At 37.9% G+C, this 25,000-nt stretch overlaps 1 protein-coding gene across 2 annotated transcripts in view; it reads left to right on the forward strand.

The window, feature by feature from the left end:
* The window catches only part of rab3ip (RAB3A interacting protein (rabin3)), a gene marked incomplete at both ends in the record, with an annotated part of 11,253 nt that extends 9,429 nt beyond the window's left edge, over positions 1 to 1,824 (forward strand). For both annotated transcript variants that reach the window (XM_084447801.1, XM_084447802.1), the window contains 3 exons: positions 286 to 385; positions 983 to 1,052; positions 1,742 to 1,824. In XM_084447801.1, coding sequence (XP_084303927.1) covers positions 286 to 385; positions 983 to 1,052; positions 1,742 to 1,824 — 253 coding nt within the window. The remainder of the gene's footprint in view (positions 1 to 285; positions 386 to 982; positions 1,053 to 1,741) is intronic.
* Positions 1,825 to 25,000: the final 23,176 nt, after the last annotated feature.

Consider the following 25,000-nt stretch of genomic DNA (forward strand, 5'->3'; position numbering starts at 1 on the left):
CCTGGTGCCCCCTAGTGGCCGAAGGTCTGAGGTGGTCACGTAAGTCCTCACTCCTCTCTCTCTCTCCTTCCTTCCTTCCTTCCTTCCTCACTGCCTGTCTCCTCACTCCGCCCCTTCCCATCTGCACTTGCATCTTTTCTTTCTTCCTCTCTCCACTCTCCCCTCGCATCCCTCCATCCTTCTACCCTGGTCTGTCCCATGTATACACACTACCGTACACCCAGTGTCTCAGTTAGGGTCTCTCTCCTTCTCTCTCCCTCATCTCTCTTCTCTCTCCTCCCACAGGAAGTGTGCCCTCAGTGGCCAGACCAAAACCTGCAAGCACAGGATCAAGTTTGGAGACTCCAGCAACTACTACTACGTATCTCCTTTCTGCAGATACAGGGTGAGGGGCGGGTCTCTCTTCCTGTGGTGTCTCTGAGCTGCTGCTCTCCTCTGCTCTCTCCTCTGCTCTCTCCTCTGCTCTCTCCTCTGCTCTCATCCTCTGCTCTCATCCTCTGCTCTCTCCTCTGCTCTCTCCTCTGCTCTCTCCTCTGCTCTCTCCTCTGCTCTCTCCTCTGCTCTCATCCTCTGCTCTCTCCTCTGCTCTCATCCTCTGCTCTCATCCTCTGCTCTCTCCTCTGCTCTCTCCTCTGCTCTCTCCTCTGCTCTCTCCTCTGCTCTGTCAGCTATCACTCCAATAATAACAGGTTCTCTTTCTCTCTCTCCTTCACTGTCTTTCTCCTCTCTCTCTTTGTCTCTCTCTTTCTCTCTCTCTGTCTCTCTCTCTCAATTCAATTCAATTAAATATGCTTTATTGGCATGAATATCAGGTGAACAATATTGCCAAAGCGTCAAGGAAAAGACAATTCAATAATGACATGAGAAAACAATTAAGTAAACTAACAGGTAAATAGGTCATAATAGGTCTCTCTCTCTCCCTCTCTCTCTCTCTCCTTCTCTCTCTCTCCCCCCCACTCTCTCTCTCCCCCTCTCCCTCTAGATCACATCAGTGTGCAACTTCTTCACCTATATCCGCTACATCCACCAAGGACTGGTCAAGCAACAAGACGGTGAGCTCAGCTGTCCAGCTAACGTACCATCTTCTGTGCAGTGTGTCATTCTAAAGGCCAGTTTATACTTCGTCGTACGACACTATTGAAAGTGTCGACAGACAGACATGACATCACTGTTGACACTTTTTTTGTGTTGGACAGGGGTGTCTTGCACCTACCAGACTTTCTAATGTCGCAGACTCCGTCGCTTTCGTCGCACAGCTGTGATTGGATAGCTAGATAGAAGGCATGGCTGTGATTGGATAGCTAGATAGAAGGCATGGCTGTGATTGGATAGTTAGATAGAAGGCACGTTCGTTGCCATGGATCAATCAGCCGCACGCCTGCAAGTTACCATGGAGGTGATCAGACACTTCGCTGAAGTATAAATGCTAAATGTCGGTTGACAGACATTTGTCGACTGAGTATGAATTAAGCTTCACATTTCTGCAACATTGGGAAAGCAGATTTGAACTTAGGGCCTTCATCATGTTCTATCTAGAACATTCTAAGACAGCCCAGATGAACTAGCCACTGAGTTAGTCCACACTGAGGACAGACATAGGCTAAATACTATTTGCAAATACTGCAGAATGAATTAAGCATGCCCTTCATTTACTTAAGATTGTGTGTTGATGTTTATGCGCTGTTGTTTATACATTGCTGTTTATATTGACATTGTTTGCACTGTTTGTCAACATGTCCAGCTGAGCAGATGTTCTGGGAGGTGATGCAGCTACGGAGAGAGATGTCATTCGCTAAGCTGGGGTTCTACAAGGAGGAGCTGTGACCACTGAGGTGTCAAGGGAGGCGGGTCTTCATCCCTGATTGGACACACTCCGACAATGACAGCAGAGCTCTCCAGTCATCTCAGCCGGCACACAGAAGCACCGCCCACTCATCATTATGTCATGTCAGGGGTCCCGCCCACTTCTCTTTTCTGTGTGTGCGCAAATGCTGGATCCTCTCCAGTTGTCTACCCCGAAACTCCTGAGACCCTACTCCCTAGATCCTGCTCCCTAAACCCTGCTCCCTAGACCCTGCTCCCTAGACCCTGCTCCCTAGACCCTGCTCCCTAGACCCTGCTCCCTAGACCCTGCTCCCTAGACCCTACTCCCTAGACCCTACTCCCTCACCCACAACACCCTCTCCAGTCCCTATACACTTACCCTATCACCTACCCCTACCCCTTATACACTTACCCTACCACCTACCCCTAGTCCATATTCACTTAGCCCTAGCCCCTAGAAATGACCCCTGGCTCTACACAATTCACCTATCCTCATCTTCTACATCCTATCCCTAACCTGTAGGGGGCAGTATTTGGGTGTAAGGGGCTTTGTTTATTCAGTAGGGGCAGTATCTAGTTTGTAGGGGCAGTTTGTAGGGGGTAGGGGCAGAATCTACTGTCGGGGTTAGGGGCAGTATGTATGATCTAGGGGATACATTGTGGATTCAGTGACACCAGTATTGCAGTATTACCATCTTGTATACATGCTGTATATGAAATATTTACCTGCTGCTGAGTCTCTCATGGCCGCCGGGTAGAGAAGCTACAGGAGACGGCATGTATAAAATTACGCTGAATAAGCTTTTCTGTGACATGGAGAAAAAAAAACCAATGTTTTCTTTCCGTTTACATTTCTGTGATTCCAAGGACACTGAATAATAGGTTCGCTCTGCGCTTTTAGAACGCACCAATCAATGAACTCTCGCTGTTTTTTCTAAACTGGAGACCCCCCAGCCCCCAGTGTAGCTCGTCCGTTGCCGTGTCGTGTGTGAACGTGTGCTCTGTGCCGTCTGTGAAATCTGTTCTCTCTCCTTCTCTTGTCTGCCCCCCCTCCCTCCTCCCTCACTTTATTTTAGTGCCTTTCTGGAACTCACAGATTAAAAATTGTATACCTCTGACACCGACGACTCTGTCATTCAAATCAAACTTTATTTGTATAGCGCATTTCATACACAGAGGCAACACAATGCTCTTTACAGAGAGCAATGGGAGGGTGGGCAAAGGTCTCACCCAGGGGTGAAAATTAACTTTTTGGCTCACGGTGAGTCACCTGCCAAGGGGACTAGATGAAAAAATCTACCGGCCAGTATTTTTTTTCAGATAGCCTTCTAACTAGAAATCTAGTCGCCAATTGGAAATTCTACCTGCATTTGGCCGGTGGCAGGTGTTCATTTTCAGCCCTGGTCCCACTTCTACATATTCCAGAGGGAAGCAAAACAGTTAATGTTTCTTATATTGCTATTTGAAAGCCACCATAGCAGGTACTGAATTGACTGGATTGATCTGGGGTTGTGTGCTTGTAGCACCCGATAATGTAATAATTAACTGATAATGTAATAACGCCTGATAATGTAAACAAAAGTTTGACTTAACTCAATCGAAAATGTAATAAAACCTGATAATGTAATAACTTAACCAATAATGTAATACAATTTCCTGACTGATAATGTAATACCATTTTTCTGATAATGTAATACCTTATTACATTATTGGTCAAGTTATTACATTATCAGGTGGGTCTTTTTTTTTCAAAACTGGTAACGTAATATTTGACTGATAATGTAATAATCTAAAAAAGCGAATGAATAATACTGTTAGGGTACTTTGTGGTATACTTTGGTGTACTTTGTGGTACTTGTGTATACTTTGGTGTGTCTTATGATACTTTGCAGTATACTTTGGGGTGCTTTGAGGTACTTTGTGGTATACTTTGGGGTACTTTGGTATACTTTGCAGTACTTTGTGGTATACTTTGGGGTATACAGCAATACTTTGCAGTATACTTTGGGGTACTTTGAGGTAGTTTAATATTTTGCGGTAGTTTGCAGTAAACGTTGGGGTACTTTGCAGTACTTTGTGGAATACTTTGAGGTACTTTGTGGTGTACTTTGGGGTACTTTGCGGTCCTTAGTGGTATACTTTGGGGTACTTTTTGGTACTCTGCAGTACTTTGCAGTTTACTTAGGGTACTTTGCGTTATACTTTGGGGTACTTTGTGGTATACATTGAGGTACTTACCCATACTTTGCAGTAATGTGTGGTAATTTGAGGTACTTTGCAGTAGCCTATTCTTTGGGGTATGTATGGCGTATTTTTTTCAGACCAAATTTATTTTTATCTACAATCTTCATGAACATTCACAGGTATGTAGTACAAGCAATTCTGATCAGAGATCTGCCACCCAGGGGTGTCTAGTCTATTCCTATGCCGAGCAGTGAACAATTTAATTATTTCCACCTGAAAAAAAACATAAGGGGTATGTATGGCGTTTTTTTTTCAGACCAAATTTATTTTTATCTACAATCTTCATGAACATTCACAGGTATGTAGTACAAGCAATTCTGATCAGAAATCTGCCACCCAGGGGTGTCTAGTCTATTCCTATGCCGAGCAGTGAACAATTTAATTATTTCCACCTGAAAAAAAACATAAGGGGTATGTATGGCGTTTTTTTTTTCAGACCAAATTTATTTTTATCAACAATCTTCATGAACATTCACAGGTATGTAGTACAAGCAATTCTGATCAGAGATCTGCCACCCAGGGGTGTCTAGTCTATTCCTATGCCGAGCAGTGAACAATTTAATTATTTCCACCTGAAAAAAAACATAAGGGGTATGTATGGCGTTTTTTTTTCAGACCAAATTTATTTTTATCTACAATCTTCATGAACATTCACAGGTATGTAGTACAAGCAATTCTGATCAGAAATCTGCCACCCAGGGGTGTCTAGTCTATTCCTATGCCGAGCAGTGAACAATTTAATTATTTCCACATGAAAAAAAACATAAGGGGTATGTATGGCGTTTTTTTTTTCAGACCAAATTTATTTTTATCTACAATCTTCATGAACATTCACAGGTATGTAGTACAAGCAATTCTGATCAGAGATCTGCCATCCAGGGGTGTCTAGTCTATTCCTAGGCCGAGCAGTGAACAATTTAATTATATCCACCTGAAAAAAAACATAAGGGGTATGTATGGCGTTTTTTTTTTCAGACCAAATTTATTTTTATCTACAATCTTCATGAACATTCACAGGTATGTAGTACAAGCAATTCTGATCAGAAATCTGCCACCCAGGGGTGTCTAGTCTATTCCTATGCCGAGCAGTAAACAATTTAATTATTTCCACCTGAAAAAAAACATAAGGGGTATGTATGGCGTTTTTTTTTTTCAGACCAAATTTATTTTTATCTACAATCTTCATGAACATTCACAGGTATGTAGTACAAGCAATTCTGATCAGAGATCTGCCACCCAGGGGTGTCTAGTCTATTCCTATGCCGAGCAGTGAACAATTTAATTATATCCACCTGAAAAGAAACATAAGGCGTATGTATGGCGTTTTTTTTTTTCAGACCAAATTTATTTTTATCTACAATCTTCATGAACATTCACAGGTATGTAGTACAAGCAATTCTGATCTGAAATCTGCCACCCAGGGGTGTCTAGTCTATTCCTATGCCGAGCAGTGAACAATTTAATTATTTCCACCTGAAAAAAAACATAAGGGGTATGTATGGCGTTTTTTTTTCAGACCAAATTTATTTTTATCTACAATCTTCATGAACATTCACAGGTATGTAGTACAAGCAATTCTGATCAGAGATCTGCCACCCAGGGGTGTCTAGTCTATTCCTAGGCCGAGCAGTGAACAATTTAATTATTTCCACCTGAAAAAAAACATAAGGGGTATGTATGGCGTTTTTTTTTCAGACCAAATTTATTTTTATCTACAATCTTCATGAACATTCACAGGTATGTAGTACAAGCAATTCTGATCAGAGATCTGCCACCCAGGGGTGTCTAGTCTATTCCTATGCCGAGCAGTGAACAATTTAATTATATCCACCTGAAAAAAACATAAGGGGTATGTATGGCGTTTTTTTTTTCAGACCAAATTTATTTTTATCTACAATCTTCATGAACATTCACAGGTATGTAGTACAAGCAATTCTGATCAGAGATCTACCACCCAGGGGTGTCTAGTCTATTCCTAGGCCGAGCAGTGAACAATTTAATTATTTCCACCTGAAAAAAAACATAAGGGGTATGTATGGCGTTTTTTTTTCAGACCAAATTTATTTTTATCTACTATCTTCATGAACATTCACAGGTATGTAGTACAAGCAATTATGATCAGAGATCTGCCACCCAGGGGTGTCTAGTCTATTCCTAGGCCAAGCAGTGAACAATTTAATTATTTCCACCTGAAAAAAAACATAAGGGGTATGTATGGTGTTTTTTTTTCAGACCAAATTTATTTTTATCTACTATCTTCATGAACATTCACAGGTATGTAGTACAAGCAATTCTGATCAGAGATCTGTCACCCAGGGGTGTCTAGTCCATAACTAGGCCAAGCAGTGAACAATTTAATTATTTCTACCTGAAAAAAAACATAAGGGGTATGTATGGCGTTTTTTTTTCAGACAAAATTTATTTTTATCTACTATCTTCATGAACATTCACAGGTATGTAGTACAAGCAATTCTGATCAGAGATCTGCCATCCAGGGGTGTCTAGTCTATTCCTAGGCCGAGCAGTGAACAATTTAATTATATCCACCTGAAAAAAAACATAAGGGGTATGTATGGCGTTTTTTTTTTCAGACCAAATTTATTTTTATCTACAATCTTCATGAACATTCACAGGTATGTAGTACAAGCAATTCTGATCAGAAATCTGCCACCCAGGGGTGTCTAGTCTATTCCTATGCCGAGCAGTAAACAATTTAATTATTTCCACCTGAAAAAAAACATAAGGGGTATGTATGGCGTTTTTTTTTTTCAGACCAAATTTATTTTTATCTACAATCTTCATGAACATTCACAGGTATGTAGTACAAGCAATTCTGATCAGAGATCTGCCAACCAGGGGTGTCTAGTCTATTCCTATGCCGAGCAGTGAACAATTTAATTATATCCACCTGAAAAGAAACATAAGGCGTATGTATGGCGTTTTTTTTTTTTCAGACCAAATTTATTTTTATCTACAATCTTCATGAACATTCACAGGTATGTAGTACAAGCAATTCTGATCTGAAATCTGCCACCCAGGGGTGTCTAGTCTATTCCTATGCCGAGCAGTGAACAATTTAATTATTTCCACCTGAAAAAAAACATAAGGGCTATGTATGGCGTTTTTTTTTTTCAGACCAAATTAATTTTTATCTACAATCTTCATGAACATTCACAGGTATGTAGTACAAGCAATTCTGATCAGAGATCTGCCACCCAGGGGTGTCTAGTCTATTCCTAGGCCGAGCAGTGAACAATTTAATTATTTCCACCTGAAAAAAAACATAAGGGGTATGTATGGCGTTTTTTTTTCAGACCAAATTTATTTTTATCTACAATCTTCATGAACATTCACAGGTATGTAGTACAAGCAATTCTGATCAGAGATCTGCCACCCAGGGGTGTCTAGTCTATTCCTATGCCGAGCAGTGAACAATTTAATTATATCCACCTGAAAAAAACATAAGGGGTATGTATGGCGTTTTTTTTTTCAGACCAAATTTATTTTTATCTACAATCTTCATGAACATTCACAGGTATGTAGTACAAGCAATTCTGATCAGAGATCTACCACCCAGGGGTGTCTAGTCTATTCCTAGGCCGAGCAGTGAACAATTTAATTATTTCCACCTGAAAAAAAACATAAGGGGTATGTATGGCGTTTTTTTTTCAGACCAAATTTATTTTTATCTACTATCTTCATGAACATTCACAGGTATGTAGTACAAGCAATTCTGATCAGAGATCTGCCACCCAGGGGTGTCTAGTCTATTCCTAGGCCAAGCAGTGAACAATTTAATTATTTCCACCTGAAAAAAAACATAAGGGGTATGTATGGTGTTTTTTTTTCAGACCAAATTTATTTTTATCTACTATCTTCATGAACATTCACAGGTATGTAGTACAAGCAATTCTGATCAGAGATCTGTCACCCAGGGGTGTCTAGTCCATAACTAGGCCAAGCAGTGAACAATTTAATTATTTCTACCTGAAAAAAAACATAAGGGGTATGTATGGCGTTTTTTTTTCAGACAAAATTTATTTTTATCTACTATCTTCATGAACATTCACAGGTATGTAGTACAAGCAATTCTGATCAGAGATCTGTCACCCAGGGGTGTCTAGTCCATAACTAGGCCGAGCAGTGAACAATTTAATTATTTCCACCTGAAAAAAAACATGAGGGGTATGTATGGCGTTTTTGTTTTCAGACAAAATTTATTTTTATCTACTATCTTCATGAACATTCACAGGTATGTAGTACAAGCAATTCTGATCAGAGATCTGCCACCCAGGGGTGTCACCCAGGGGTGTCTAGTCCATAACTAGGCCAAGCAGTGAACAATTTAATTATTTCCACCTGAAAAAAAACATAAGGGGTATGTATGGCGTTTTTTTTTCAGACCAAATTTATTTTTATCTACAATCTTCATGAACATTCACAGGTATGTAGTACAAGCAATTCTGATCAGAGATCTGTCACCCAGGGGTGTCTAGTCCATTCCTAGGCCGAGCAGTGAACAATTTAATTATTTCCACCTGAAAAAAAACATAAGGGGTATGTATGGCGTTTTTTTTTCAGACCAAATTTATTTTTATCTACTATCTTCATGAACATTCACAGGTATGAAGTACAAGCAATTCTGATCAGAGATCTGTCACCCAGGGGTGTCTAGTCCATAACTAGGCCAAGCAGTGAACAATTTAATTATTTCTACCTGAAAAAAAACAAAAGGGGTATGTATGGCATTTCTTTTTCAGACCAAATTTATTTTTATCTACAATCTTCATGAACATTCAAAGGTATGTAGTACAAGCAATTCTGATCAGAGATATGCCACCCAGGGGTGTCTAGTCCATTCCTAGGCCGAGCAGTGAACAATTTAATTATTTCCACCTGAAAAAAAACATAAGGGGTATGTATGGCGTTTTTTTTTCAGACCAAATGTATTTTTATCTACAATCTTCATGAACATTCACAGGTATGTAGTACAAGCAATTCTGATCAGAGATCTGTCCCCCAGGGGTGTCTAGTCTATTCCTAGGCCGAGCAGTGAACAATTTAATTATTTCCACCTGAAAAAAAACATAAGGGGTATGTATGTATGGCGGGTTTTTTTCAGACCAAATGTATTTTTATCTACAATCTTCATGAACATTCACAGGTATGTAGTACAAGCAATTCTGATCAGAGATCTGCCACCCAGGGGTGTCTAGTCCATTCCTAGGTATGGCTTTTTTTTTTCAGACAAAATTTATTTTTATCTACAATCTTCATGAACATTCACAGGTATGTAGTACAAGCAATTCTGATCAGAGATCTGTCACCCAGGGGTGTCTAGTCCATTCCTAGGCCGAGCAGTGAACAATTTAATTATTTCCACCTGAAAAAAAACATAAGGGGTATGTATGGCGTTTTTTTTTTCAGACCAAATTAATTTTTATCTACAATCTTCATGAACATTCACAGGTATGTAGTACAAGCAATTCTGATCAGAAATCTGCCACCCAGGGGTGTCTAGTCTATTCCTAGGCCGAGCAGTGAACAATTTAATTATTTCCACCTGAAAAAAAACATAAGGGGTATGTATGGCGTTTTTTTTTCAGACCAAATTTATTTTTATCTACTATCTTCATGAACATTCACAGGTATGTAGTACAAGCAATTATGATCAGAGATCTGCCACCCAGGGGTGTCTAGTCTATTCCTAGGCCAAGCAGTGAACAATTTAATTATTTCCACCTGAAAAAAAACATAAGGGGTATGTATGGTGTTTTTTTTTCAGACCAAATTTATTTTTATCTACTATCTTCATGAACATTCACAGGTATGTAGTACAAGCAATTCTGATCAGAGATCTGTCACCCAGGGGTGTCTAGTCCATAACTAGGCCAAGCAGTGAACAATTTAATTATTTCTACCTGAAAAAAAACATAAGGGGTATGTATGGCGTTTTTTTTTCAGACAAAATTTATTTTTATCTACTATCTTCATGAACATTCACAGGTATGTAGTACAAGCAATTCTGATCAGAGATCTGCCATCCAGGGGTGTCTAGTCTATTCCTATGCCGAGCAGTGAACAATTTAATTATTTCCACATGAAAAAAAACATAAGGGGTATGTATGGCGTTTTGTTTTTCAGACCAAATTTATTTTTATCTACAATCTTCATGAACATTCACAGGTATGTAGTACAAGCAATTCTGATCAGAGATCTGCCATCCAGGGGTGTCTAGTCTATTCCTAGGCCGAGCAGTGAACAATTTAATTATATCCACCTGAAAAAAAACATAAGGGCTATGTATGGCGTTTTTTTTTTCAGACCAAATTTATTTTTATCTACAATCTTCATGAACATTCACAGGTATGTAGTACAAGCAATTCTGATCAGAAATCTGCCACCCAGGGGTGTCTAGTCTATTCCTATGCCGAGCAGTAAACAATTTAATTATTTCCACCTGAAAAAAAACATAAGGGGTATGTATGGCGTTTTTTTTTTTCAGACCAAATTTATTTTTATCTACAATCTTCATGAACATTCACAGGTATGTAGTACAAGCAATTCTGATCAGAAATCTGCCACCCAGGGGTGTCTAGTCTATTCCTAGGCCGAGCAGTGAACAATTTAATTATTTCCACCTGAAAAAAAACATAAGGGGTATGTATGGCGTTTTTTTTTCAGACCAAATTTATTTTTATCTACTATCTTCATGAACATTCACAGGTATGTAGTACAAGCAATTATGATCAGAGATCTGCCACCCAGGGGTGTCTAGTCTATTCCTAGGCCAAGCAGTGAACAATTTAATTATTTCCACCTGAAAAAAAACATAAGGGGTATGTATGGTGTTTTTTTTTCAGACCAAATTTATTTTTATCTACTATCTTCATGAACATTCACAGGTATGTAGTACAAGCAATTCTGATCAGAGATCTGTCACCCAGGGGTGTCTAGTCCATAACTAGGCCAAGCAGTGAACAATTTAATTATTTCTACCTGAAAAAAAACATAAGGGGTATGTATGGCGTTTTTTTTTCAGACAAAATTTATTTTTATCTACTATCTTCATGAACATTCACAGGTATGTAGTACAAGCAATTCTGATCAGAGATCTGCCATCCAGGGGTGTCTAGTCTATTCCTATGCCGAGCAGTGAACAATTTAATTATTTCCACATGAAAAAAAACATAAGGGGTATGTATGGCGTTTTTTTTTTCAGACCAAATTTATTTTTATCTACAATCTTCATGAACATTCACAGGTATGTAGTACAAGCAATTCTGATCAGAGATCTGCCATCCAGGGGTGTCTAGTCTATTCCTAGGCCGAGCAGTGAACAATTTAATTATATCCACCTGAAAAAAAACATAAGGGGTATGTATGGCGTTTTTTTTTTCAGACCAAATTTATTTTTATCTACAATCTTCATGAACATTCACAGGTATGTAGTACAAGCAATTCTGATCAGAAATCTGCCACCCAGGGGTGTCTAGTCTATTCCTATGCCGAGCAGTAAACAATTTAATTATTTCCACCTGAAAAAAAACATAAGGGGTATGTATGGCGTTTTTTTTTTTCAGACCAAATTTATTTTTATCTACAATCTTCATGAACATTCACAGGTATGTAGTACAAGCAATTCTGATCAGAGATCTGCCAACCAGGGGTGTCTAGTCTATTCCTATGCCGAGCAGTGAACAATTTAATTATATCCACCTGAAAAGAAACATAAGGCGTATGTATGGCGTTTTTTTTTTTCAGACCAAATTTATTTTTATCTACAATCTTCATGAACATTCACAGGTATGTAGTACAAGCAATTCTGATCTGAAATCTGCCACCCAGGGGTGTCTAGTCTATTCCTATGCCGAGCAGTGAACAATTTAATTATTTCCACCTGAAAAAAAACATAAGGGCTATGTATGGCGTTTTTTTTTTTCAGACCAAATTAATTTTTATCTACAATCTTCATGAACATTCACAGGTATGTAGTACAAGCAATTCTGATCAGAGATCTGCCACCCAGGGGTGTCTAGTCTATTCCTAGGCCGAGCAGTGAACAATTTAATTATTTCCACCTGAAAAAAAACATAAGGGGTATGTATGGCGTTTTTTTTTCAGACCAAATTTATTTTTATCTACAATCTTCATGAACATTCACAGGTATGTAGTACAAGCAATTCTGATCAGAGATCTGCCACCCAGGGGTGTCTAGTCTATTCCTATGCCGAGCAGTGAACAATTTAATTATATCCACCTGAAAAAAACATAAGGGGTATGTATGGCGTTTTTTTTTTCAGACCAAATTTATTTTTATCTACAATCTTCATGAACATTCACAGGTATGTAGTACAAGCAATTCTGATCAGAGATCTACCACCCAGGGGTGTCTAGTCTATTCCTAGGCCGAGCAGTGAACAATTTAATTATTTCCACCTGAAAAAAAACATAAGGGGTATGTATGGCGTTTTTTTTTCAGACCAAATTTATTTTTATCTACTATCTTCATGAACATTCACAGGTATGTAGTACAAGCAATTCTGATCAGAGATCTGCCACCCAGGGGTGTCTAGTCTATTCCTAGGCCAAGCAGTGAACAATTTAATTATTTCCACCTGAAAAAAAACATAAGGGGTATGTATGGTGTTTTTTTTTCAGACCAAATTTATTTTTATCTACTATCTTCATGAACATTCACAGGTATGTAGTACAAGCAATTCTGATCAGAGATCTGTCACCCAGGGGTGTCTAGTCCATAACTAGGCCAAGCAGTGAACAATTTAATTATTTCTACCTGAAAAAAAACATAAGGGGTATGTATGGCGTTTTTTTTTCAGACAAAATTTATTTTTATCTACTATCTTCATGAACATTCACAGGTATGTAGTACAAGCAATTCTGATCAGAGATCTGTCACCCAGGGGTGTCTAGTCCATAACTAGGCCGAGCAGTGAACAATTTAATTATTTCCACCTGAAAAAAAACATGAGGGGTATGTATGGCGTTTTTGTTTTCAGACAAAATTTATTTTTATCTACTATCTTCATGAACATTCACAGGTATGTAGTACAAGCAATTCTGATCAGAGATCTGCCACCCAGGGGTGTCACCCAGGGGTGTCTAGTCCATAACTAGGCCAAGCAGTGAACAATTTAATTATTTCCACCTGAAAAAAAACATAAGGGGTATGTATGGCGTTTTTTTTTCAGACCAAATTTATTTTTATCTACAATCTTCATGAACATTCACAGGTATGTAGTACAAGCAATTCTGATCAGAGATCTGTCACCCAGGGGTGTCTAGTCCATTCCTAGGCCGAGCAGTGAACAATTTAATTATTTCCACCTGAAAAAAAACATAAGGGGTATGTATGGCGTTTTTTTTTCAGACCAAATTTATTTTTATCTACTATCTTCATGAACATTCACAGGTATGAAGTACAAGCAATTCTGATCAGAGATCTGTCACCCAGGGGTGTCTAGTCCATAACTAGGCCAAGCAGTGAACAATTTAATTATTTCTACCTGAAAAAAAACAAAAGGGGTATGTATGGCATTTCTTTTTCAGACCAAATTTATTTTTATCTACAATCTTCATGAACATTCAAAGGTATGTAGTACAAGCAATTCTGATCAGAGATATGCCACCCAGGGGTGTCTAGTCCATTCCTAGGCCGAGCAGTGAACAATTTAATTATTTCCACCTGAAAAAAAACATAAGGGGTATGTATGGCGTTTTTTTTTCAGACCAAATGTATTTTTATCTACAATCTTCATGAACATTCACAGGTATGTAGTACAAGCAATTCTGATCAGAGATCTGTCCCCCAGGGGTGTCTAGTCTATTCCTAGGCCGAGCAGTGAACAATTTAATTATTTCCACCTGAAAAAAAACATAAGGGGTATGTATGTATGGCGGGTTTTTTTCAGACCAAATGTATTTTTATCTACAATCTTCATGAACATTCACAGGTATGTAGTACAAGCAATTCTGATCAGAGATCTGCCACCCAGGGGTGTCTAGTCCATTCCTAGGTATGGCTTTTTTTTTTCAGACCAAATTAATTTTTATCTACAATCTTCATGAACATTCACAGGTATGTAGTACAAGCAATTCTGATCAGAGATCTGTCACCCAGAGGTGTCTAGTCCATTCCTAGGCCGAGCAGTGAACAATTTAATTATTTCCACCTGAAAAAAAACATAAGGGGTATGTATGGCGTTTTTTTTTCAGACCAAATTTATTTTGATCTAAGATCTTCATGAACATTCACAGGTATGTAGTACAAGCAATTCTGATCAGAGATCTGCCACCCAGGGGTGTCTAGTCCATTCCTAGGTATGGCTTTTTTTTTTCAGACAAAATTTATTTTTATCTACAATCTTCATGAACATTCACATGTATGTAGTACAAGCAATTCTGATCAGAGATCTGTCACCCAGGGGTGTCTAGTCCATTCCTAGGCCGAGCAGTGAACAATTTAATTATTTCCACCTGAAAAAAAACATAAGGGGTATGTATGGCGTTTTTTTTTCAGACCAAATTTATTTTTATCTACTATCTTCATGAACATTCACAGGTATGTAGTACAAGCAATTATGATCAGAGATCTGCCACCCAGGGGTGTCTAGTCTATTCCTAGGCCAAGCAGTGAACAATTTAATTATTTCCACCTGAAAAAAAACATAAGGGGTATGTATGGTGTTTTTTTTTCAGACCAAATTTATTTTTATCTACTATCTTCATGAACATTCACAGGTATGTAGTACAAGCAATTCTGATCAGAGATCTGTCACCCAGGGGTGTCTAGTCCATAACTAGGCCAAGCAGTGAACAATTTAATTATTTCTACCTGAAAAAAAACATAAGGGGTATGTATGGCGTTTTTTTTTCAGACCAAATTTATTTTGATCTAAGATCTTCATGAACATTCACAGGTATGTAGTACAAGCAATTCTGATCAGAGATCTGCCACCCAGGGGTGTCTAGTCCATTCCTAGGTATGGCTTTTTTTTTTCAGACAAAATTTATTTTTATCTACAATCTTCATGAACATTCACAGGTATGTAGTACAAGCAATTCTGATCAGAGATCTGTCACCCAGGGGTGTCTAGTCCATTCCTAGGCCGAGCAGTGAACAATTTAATTATTTCCACCTGAAAAAAAACATAAGGGGTATGTATGGCGTTTTTTTTTCAGACCAAATGTATTTTTTATCTACAATCTTCATGAACATTCACAGGTATGTAGTACAAGCAATTCTGATCAGAGATCTGTCCCCCAGGGGTGTCTAGTCTATTCCTAGGCCGAGCAGTGAACAATTTAATTATTTCCACCTGAAAAAAAACATAAGGGGTATGTATGTATGGCGGGTTTTTTTCAGACCAAATGTATTTTTATCTACAATCTTCATGAACATTCACAGGTATGTAGTACAAGCAATTCTGATCAGAGATCTGCCACCCAGGGGTGTCTAGTCCATTCCTAGGCCGAGCAGTGAACAATTTAATTATTTCCACCTGAAAAAAAACATAAGGGGTATGTATGGCGGTTTTTTTTTCAGACCAAATTAATTTTTATCTACAATCTTCATGAACATTCACAGGTATGTAGTACAAGCAATTCTGATCAGAGATCTGTCACCCAGAGGTGTCTAGTCCATTCCTAGGCCGAGCAGTGAACAATTTAATTATTTCCACCTGAAAAAAAACATAAGGGGTATGTATGGCGTTTTTTTTTCAGACCAAATTTATTTTGATCTAAGATCTTCATGAACATTCACAGGTATGTAGTACAAGCAATTCTGATCAGAGATCTGCCACCCAGGGGTGTCTAGTCCATTCCTAGGTATGCCTTTTTTTTTTCAGACCAAATTTATTTTGATCTAAGATCTTCATGAACATTCACAGGTATGTAGTACAAGCAATTATGATCAGAGATCTGCCACCCAGGGGTGTCTAGTCTATTCCTAGGCCAAGCAGTGAACAATTTAATTATTTCCACCTGAAAAAAAACATAAGGGGTATGTATGGTGTTTTTTTTTCAGACCAAATTTATTTTTATCTACTATCTTCATGAACATTCACAGGTATGTAGTACAAGCAATTCTGATCAGAGATCTGTCACCCAGGGGTGTCTAGTCCATAACTAGGCCAAGCAGTGAACAATTTAATTATTTCTACCTGAAAAAAAACATAAGGGGTATGTATGGCGTTTTTTTTTCAGACCAAATTTATTTTGATCTAAGATCTTCATGAACATTCACAGGTATGTAGTACAAGCAATTCTGATCAGAGATCTGCCACCCAGGGGTGTCTAGTCCATTCCTAGGTATGGCTTTTTTTTTTCAGACAAAATTTATTTTTATCTACAATCTTCATGAACATTCACAGGTATGTAGTACAAGCAATTCTGATCAGAGATCTGTCACCCAGGGGTGTCTAGTCCATTCCTAGGCCGAGCAGTGAACAATTTAATTATTTCCACCTGAAAAAAAACATAAGGGGTATGTATGGCGTTTTTTTTTCAGACCAAATTTATTTTTATCTACTATCTTCATGAACATTCACAGGTATGAAGTACAAGCAATTCTGATCAGAGATCTGTCACCCAGGGGTGTCTAGTCCATAACTAGGCCAAGCAGTGAACAATTTAATTATTTCTACCTGAAAAAAAACAAAAGGGGTATGTATGGCATTTCTTTTTCAGACCAAATTTATTTTTATCTACAATCTTCATGAACATTCAAAGGTATGTAGTACAAGCAATTCTGATCAGAGATCTGCCACCCAGGGGTGTCTAGTCCATTCCTAGGCCGAGCAGTGAACAATTTAATTATTTCCACCTGAAAAAAAACATAAGGGGTATGTATGGCGTTTTTTTTTCAGACCAAATGTATTTTTATCTACAATCTTCATGAACATTCACAGGTATGTAGTACAAGCAATTCTGATCAGAGATCTGTCCCCCAGGGGTGTCTAGTCTATTCCTAGGCCGAGCAGTGAACAATTTAATTATTTCCACCTGAAAAAAAACATAAGGGGTATGTATGTATGGCGGGTTTTTTTCAGACCAAATGTATTTTTATCTACAATCTTCATGAACATTCACAGGTATGTAGTACAAGCAATTCTGATCAGAGATCTGCCACCCAGGGGTGTCTAGTCCATTCCTAGGCCGAGCAGTGAACAATTTAATTATTTCCACCTGAAAAAAAACATAAGGGGTATGTATGGCGTTTTTTTTTTCAGACCAAATTAATTTTTATCTACAATCTTCATGAACATTCACAGGTATGTAGTACAAGCAATTCTGATCAGAGATCTGTCACCCAGAGGTGTCTAGTCCATTCCTAGGCCGAGCAGTGAACAATTTAATTATTTCCACCTGAAAAAAAACATAAGGGGTATGTATGGCGTTTTTTTTTCAGACCAAATTTATTTTGATCTAAGATCTTCATGAACATTCACAGGTATGTAGTACAAGCAATTCTGATCAGAGATCTGCCACCCAGGGGTGTCTAGTCCATTCCTAGGTATGGCTTTTTTTTTTCAGACAAAATTTATTTTTATCTACAATCTTCATGAACATTCACATGTATGTAGTACAAGCAATTCTGATCAGAGATCTGTCACCCAGGGGTGTCTAGTCCATTCCTAGGCCGAGCAGTGAACAATTTAATTATTTCCACCTGAAAAAAAACATAAGGGGTATGTATGGCGTTTTTTTTTCAGACCAAATTTATTTTTATCTACTATCTTCATGAACATTCACAGGTATGTAGTACAAGCAATTATGATCAGAGATCTGCCACCCAGGGGTGTCTAGTCTATTCCTAGGCCAAGCAGTGAACAATTTAATTATTTCCACCTGAAAAAAAACATAAGGGGTATGTATGGTGTTTTTTTTTCAGACCAAATTTATTTTTATCTACTATCTTCATGAACATTCACAGGTATGTAGTACAAGCAATTCTGATCAGAGATCTGTCACCCAGGGGTGTCTAGTCCATAACTAGGCCAAGCAGTGAACAATTTAATTATTTCTACCTGAAAAAAAACATAAGGGGTATGTATGGCGTTTTTTTTTCAGACCAAATTTATTTTGATCTAAGATCTTCATGAACATTCACAGGTATGTAGTACAAGCAATTCTGATCAGAGATCTGCCACCCAGGGGTGTCTAGTCCATTCCTAGGTATGGCTTTTTTTTTTCAGACAAAATTTATTTTTATCTACAATCTTCATGAACATTCACAGGTATGTAGTACAAGCAATTCTGATCAGAGATCTGTCACCCAGGGGTGTCTAGTCCATTCCTAGGCCGAGCAGTGAACAATTTAATTATTTCCACCTGAAAAAAAACATAAGGGGTATGTATGTATGGCGTTTTTTTTTCAGACCAAATTTATTTTGATCTAAGATCTTCATGAACATTCACAGGTATGTAGTACAAGCAATTCTGATCAGAGATCTGCCACCCAGGGGTGTCTAGTCCATTCCTAGGCCGAGCAGTGAACAATTTAATTATTTCCACCTCAAAAAAACATAAGGGGTATGGTATGGCTTTTTTTTTCAGACCAAATTAATTTGTATCTACAATCTTCATGAACATTCACAGGTATGTAGTACAAGCAATTCTGATCAGAGATCTGCCACCCAGGGGTGTCTAGTCCATTCCTAGGCCGAGCAGTGAACAATTTAATTATATCCACCTGAAAAGAAACATAAGGCGTATGTATGGCGTTTTTTTTTTTCAGACCAAATTTATTTTTATCTACAATCTTCATGAACATTCACAGGTATGTAGTACAAGCAATTCTGATCTGAAATCTGCCACCCAGGGGTGTCTAGTCTATTCCTATGCCGAGCAGTGAACAATTTAATTATTTCCACCTGAAAAAAAACATAAGGGCTATGTATGGCGTTTTTTTTTTTCAGACCAAATAAATTTTTATCTACAATCTTCATGAACATTCACAGGTATGTAGTACAAGCAATTCTGATCAGAGATCTGCCACCCAGGGGTGTCTAGTCTATTCCTAGGCCGAGCAGTGAACAATTTAATTATTTCCACCTGAAAAAAAACATAAGGGGTATGTATGGCGTTTTTTTTTCAGACCAAATTTATTTTTATCTACAATCTTCATGAACATTCACAGGTATGTAGTACAAGCAATTCTGATCAGAGATCTGCCACCCAGGGGTGTCTAGTCTATTCCTATGCCGAGCAGTGAACAATTTAATTATATCCACCTGAAAAAAACATAAGGGGTATGTATGGCGTTTTTTTTTTCAGACCAAATTTATTTTTATCTACAATCTTCATGAACATTCACAGGTATGTAGTACAAGCAATTCTGATCAGAGATCTACCACCCAGGGGTGTCTAGTCTATTCCTAGGCCGAGCAGTGAACAATTTAATTATTTCCACCTGAAAAAAAACATAAGGGGTATGTATGGCGTTTTTTTTTCAGACCAAATTTATTTTTATCTACTATCTTCATGAACATTCACAGGTATGTAGTACAAGCAATTCTGATCAGAGATCTGCCACCCAGGGGTGTCTAGTCTATTCCTAGGCCAAGCAGTGAACAATTTAATTATTTCCACCTGAAAAAAAACATAAGGGGTATGTATGGTGTTTTTTTTTCAGACCAAATTTATTTTTATCTACTATCTTCATGAACATTCACAGGTATGTAGTACAAGCAATTCTGATCAGAGATCTGTCACCCAGGGGTGTCTAGTCCATAACTAGGCCAAGCAGTGAACAATTTAATTATTTCTACCTGAAAAAAAACATAAGGGGTATGTATGGCGTTTTTTTTTCAGACAAAATTTATTTTTATCTACTATCTTCATGAACATTCACAGGTATGTAGTACAAGCAATTCTGATCAGAGATCTGTCACCCAGGGGTGTCTAGTCCATAACTAGGCCGAGCAGTGAACAATTTAATTATTTCCACCTGAAAAAAAACATGAGGGGTATGTATGGCGTTTTTGTTTTCAGACAAAATTTATTTTTATCTACTATCTTCATGAACATTCACAGGTATGTAGTACAAGCAATTCTGATCAGAGATCTGCCACCCAGGGGTGTCACCCAGGGGTGTCTAGTCCATAACTAGGCCAAGCAGTGAACAATTTAATTATTTCCACCTGAAAAAAAACATAAGGGGTATGTATGGCGTTTTTTTTTCAGACCAAATTTATTTTTATCTACAATCTTCATGAACATTCACAGGTATGTAGTACAAGCAATTCTGATCAGAGATCTGCCACCCAGGGGTGTCTAGTCTATTCCTAGGCCGAGCAGTGAACAATTTAATTATTTCCACCTGAAAAAAAACATAAGGGGTATGTATGGCGTTTTTTTTTCAGACCAAATTTATTTTTATCTACAATCTTCATGAACATTCACAGGTATGTAGTACAAGCAATTCTGATCAGAGATCTGCCACCCAGGGGTGTCTAGTCTATTCCTATGCCGAGCAGTGAACAATTTAATTATATCCACCTGAAAAAAAACATAAGGGGTATGTATGGCGTTTTTTTTTTCAGACCAAATTTATTTTTATCTACAATCTTCATGAACATTCACAGGTATGTAGTACAAGCAATTCTGATCAGAGATCTACCACCCAGGGGTGTCTAGTCTATTCCTAGGCCAAGCAGTGAACAATTTAATTATTTCCACCTGAAAAAAAACATAAGGGGTATGTATGGTGTTTTTTTTTCAGACCAAATTTATTTTTATCTACTATCTTCATGAACATTCACAGGTATGTAGTACAAGCAATTCTGATCAGAGATCTGTCACCCAGGGGTGTCTAGTCCATAACTAGGCCAAGCAGTGAACAATTTAATTATTTCTACCTGAAAAAAAACATAAGGGGTATGTATGGCGTTTTTTTTTCAGACAAAATTTATTTTTATCTACTATCTTCATGAACATTCACAGGTATGTAGTACAAGCAATTCTGATCAGAGATCTGTCACCCAGGGGTGTCTAGTCCATAACTAGGCCGAGCAGTGAACAATTTAATTATTTCCACCTGAAAAAAAACATGAGGGGTATGTATGGCGTTTTTGTTTTCAGACAAAATTTATTTTTATCTACTATCTTCATGAACATTCACAGGTATGTAGTACAAGCAATTCTGATCAGAGATCTGCCACCCAGGGGTGTCACCCAGGGGTGTCTAGTCCATAACTAGGCCAAGCAGTGAACAATTTAATTATTTCCACCTGAAAAAAAACATAAGGGGTATGTATGGCGTTTTTTTTTCAGACCAAATTTATTTTTATCTACAATCTTCATGAACATTCACAGGTATGTAGTACAAGCAATTCTGATCAGAGATCTGTCACCCAGGGGTGTCTAGTCCATTCCTAGGCCGAGCAGTGAACAATTTAATTATTTCCACCTGAAAAAAAACATAAGGGGTATGTATGGCGTTTTTTTTTCAGACCAAATTTATTTTTATCTACTATCTTCATGAACATTCACAGGTATGTAGTACAAGCAATTCTGATCAGAGATCTGTCACCCAGGGGTGTCTAGTCCATAACTAGGCCAAGCAGTGAACAATTTAATTATTTCTACCTGAAAAAAAACAAAAGGGGTATGTATGGCATTTCTTTTTCAGACCAAATTTATTTTTATCTACAATCTTCATGAACATTCAAAGGTATGTAGTACAAGCAATTCTGATCAGAGATCTGCCACCCAGGGGTGTCTAGTCCATTCCTAGGCCGAGCAGTGAACAATTTAATTATTTCCACCTGAAAAAAAACATAAGGGGTATGTATGGCGTTTTTTTTTCAGACCAAATGTATTTTTATCTACAATCTTCATGAACATTCACAGGTATGTAGTACAAGCAATTCTGATCAGAGATCTGTCCCCCAGGGGTGTCTAGTCTATTCCTAGGCCGAGCAGTGAACAATTTAATTATTTCCACCTGAAAAAAAACATAAGGGGTATGTATGTATGGCGGGTTTTTTTCAGACCAAATGTATTTTTATCTACAATCTTCATGAACATTCACAGGTATGTAGTACAAGCAATTCTGATCAGAGATCTGCCACCCAGGGGTGTCTAGTCCATTCCTAGGCCGAGCAGTGAACAATTTAATTATTTCCACCTGAAAAAAAACATAAGGGGTATGTATGGTGTTTTTTTTTTCAGACCAAATTAATTTTTATCTACAATCTTCATGAACATTCACAGGTATGTAGTACAAGCAATTCTGATCAGAGATCTGTCACCCAGAGGTGTCTAGTCCATTCCTAGGCCGAGCAGTGAACAATTTAATTATTTCCACCTGAAAAAAAACATAAGGGGTATGTATGGCGTTTTTTTTTCAGACCAAATTTATTTTGATCTAAGATCTTCATGAACATTCACAGGTATGTAGTACAAGCAATTCTGATCAGAGATCTGCCACCCAGGGGTGTCTAGTCCATTCCTAGGTATGGCTTTTTTTTTTCAGACAAAATTTATTTTTATCTACAATCTTCATGAACATTCACATGTATGTAGTACAAGCAATTCTGATCAGAGATCTGTCACCCAGGGGTGTCTAGTCCATTCCTAGGCCGAGCAGTGAACAATTTAATTATTTCCACCTGAAAAAAAACATAAGGGGTATGTATGGCGTTTTTTTTTCAGACCAAATTTATTTTTATCTACTATCTTCATGAACATTCACAGGTATGTAGTACAAGCAATTATGATCAGAGATCTGCCACCCAGGGGTGTCTAGTCTATTCCTAGGCCAAGCAGTGAACAATTTAATTATTTCCACCTGAAAAAAAACATAAGGGGTATGTATGGTGTTTTTTTTTCAGACCAAATTTATTTTTATCTACTATCTTCATGAACATTCACAGGTATGTAGTACAAGCAATTCTGATCAGAGATCTGTCACCCAGGGGTGTCTAGTCCATAACTAGGCCAAGCAGTGAACAATTTAATTATTTCTACCTGAAAAAAAACTTAAGGGGTATGTATGGCGTTTTTTTTTCAGACCAAATTTATTTTGATCTAAGATCTTCATGAACATTCACAGGTATGTAGTACAAGCAATTCTGATCAGAGATCTGCCACCCAGGGGTGTCTAGTCCATTCCTAGGTATGGCGTTTTTTTTTCAGACCAAATTTATTTTGATCTAAGATCTTCATGAACATTCACAGGTATGTAGTACAAGCAATTCTGATCAGAGATCTGCCACCCAGGGGTGTCTAGTCCATTCCTAGGCCGAGCAGTGAACAATTTAATTATTTCCACCTCAAAAAAACATAAGGGGTATGGTATGGCTTTTTTTTTCAGACCAAATTAATTTTTATCTACAATCTTCATGAACATTCACAGGTATGTAGTACAAGCAATTCTGATCAGAGATCTGCCACCCAGGGGTGTCTAGTCCATTCCTAGGCCGAGCAGTGAATAATTTAATTATTTCCACCTGAAAATAAACATAAGGGGTATGTATGGCTTTTTTTTTTCAGGCAAAATTTATTTTTATCTACAATCTTCATGAACATTCACAGGTATGTAGTACAAGCAATTCTGATCAGAGATCTGTCACCCAGGGGTGTCTAGTCCATTCCTAGGCCGAGCAGTGAACAATTTAATTATTTCCACCTGAAAAAAAACATAAGGGGTATGTATGGCGTTTTTTTTTCAGACCAAATTAATTTTTATCTACAATCTTCATGAACATTCACAGGTATGTAGTACAAGCAATTCTGATCAGAGATCTGTCACCCAGAGGTGTCTAGTCCATTCCTAGGCCGAGCAGTGAACAATTTAATTATTTCCACCTGAAAAAAAACATAAGGGGTATGTATGGCGTTTTTTTTTCAGACCAAATTTATTTTGATCTAAGATCTTCATGAACATTCACAGGTATGTAGTACAAGCAATTCTGATCAGAGATCTTCCACCCAGGGGTGTCTAGTCCATTCCTAGGTATGGCTTTTTTTTTTCAGACAAAATTTATTTTTATCTACAATCTTCATGAACGTTCACAGGTATGTAGTACAAGCAATTCTGATCAGAGATCTGTCACCCAGGGGTGTCTAGTCCATTCCTAGGCCGAGCAGTGAACAATTTAATTATTTCCACCTGAAAAAAAACATAAGGGGTATGTATGTATGGCGTTTTTTTTTCAGACCAAATCTATTTTGATCTAAGATCTTCATGAACATTCACAGGTATGTAGTACAAGCAATTCTGATCAGAGATCTGCCACCCAGGGGTGTCTAGTCCATTCCTAGGCCGAGCAGTGAACAATTTAATTATTTCCACCTGAAAAAAAACATAAGGGGTATGTATGGTGTTTTTTTTTCAGACCAAATTTATTTTTATCTACAATCTTCATGAACATTCACAGGTATGTAGTACAAGCAATTCTGATCAGAGATCTGCCACCCAGGGGTGTCTAGTCCATTCCTAGGCCGAGCAGTGAATAATTTAATTATTTCCACCTGAAAAAAAACATAAGGGGTATGTACGGCTTTTTTTTTTTCAGGCAAAATTTATTTTTATCTACAATCTTCATGAACGTTCACAGGTATGTAGTACAAGCAATTCTGATCAGAGATCTGTCACCCAGGGGTGTCTAGTCCATTCCTAGGCCGAGCAGTGAACAATTTAATTATTTCCACCTGAAAAAAAATATAAGGGGTATGTATGTATGGCGTTTTTTTTTCAGACCAAATCTATTTTGATCTAAGATCTTCATGAACATTCACAGGTATGTAGTACAAGCAATTCTGATCAGAGATCTGCCACCCAGGGGTGTCTAGTCCATTCCTATGCCGAGCAGTGAACAATTTAATTATTTCCACCTGAAAAAAAACATAAGGGGTATGTATGGTGTTTTTTTTTCAGACCAAATTTATTTTTATCTACAAT

Source organism: Borostomias antarcticus (assembly GCF_949987555.1).
Source record: "Borostomias antarcticus genome assembly, chromosome: 13".
NCBI lineage: Eukaryota > Metazoa > Chordata > Actinopteri > Stomiiformes > Stomiidae > Borostomias > Borostomias antarcticus.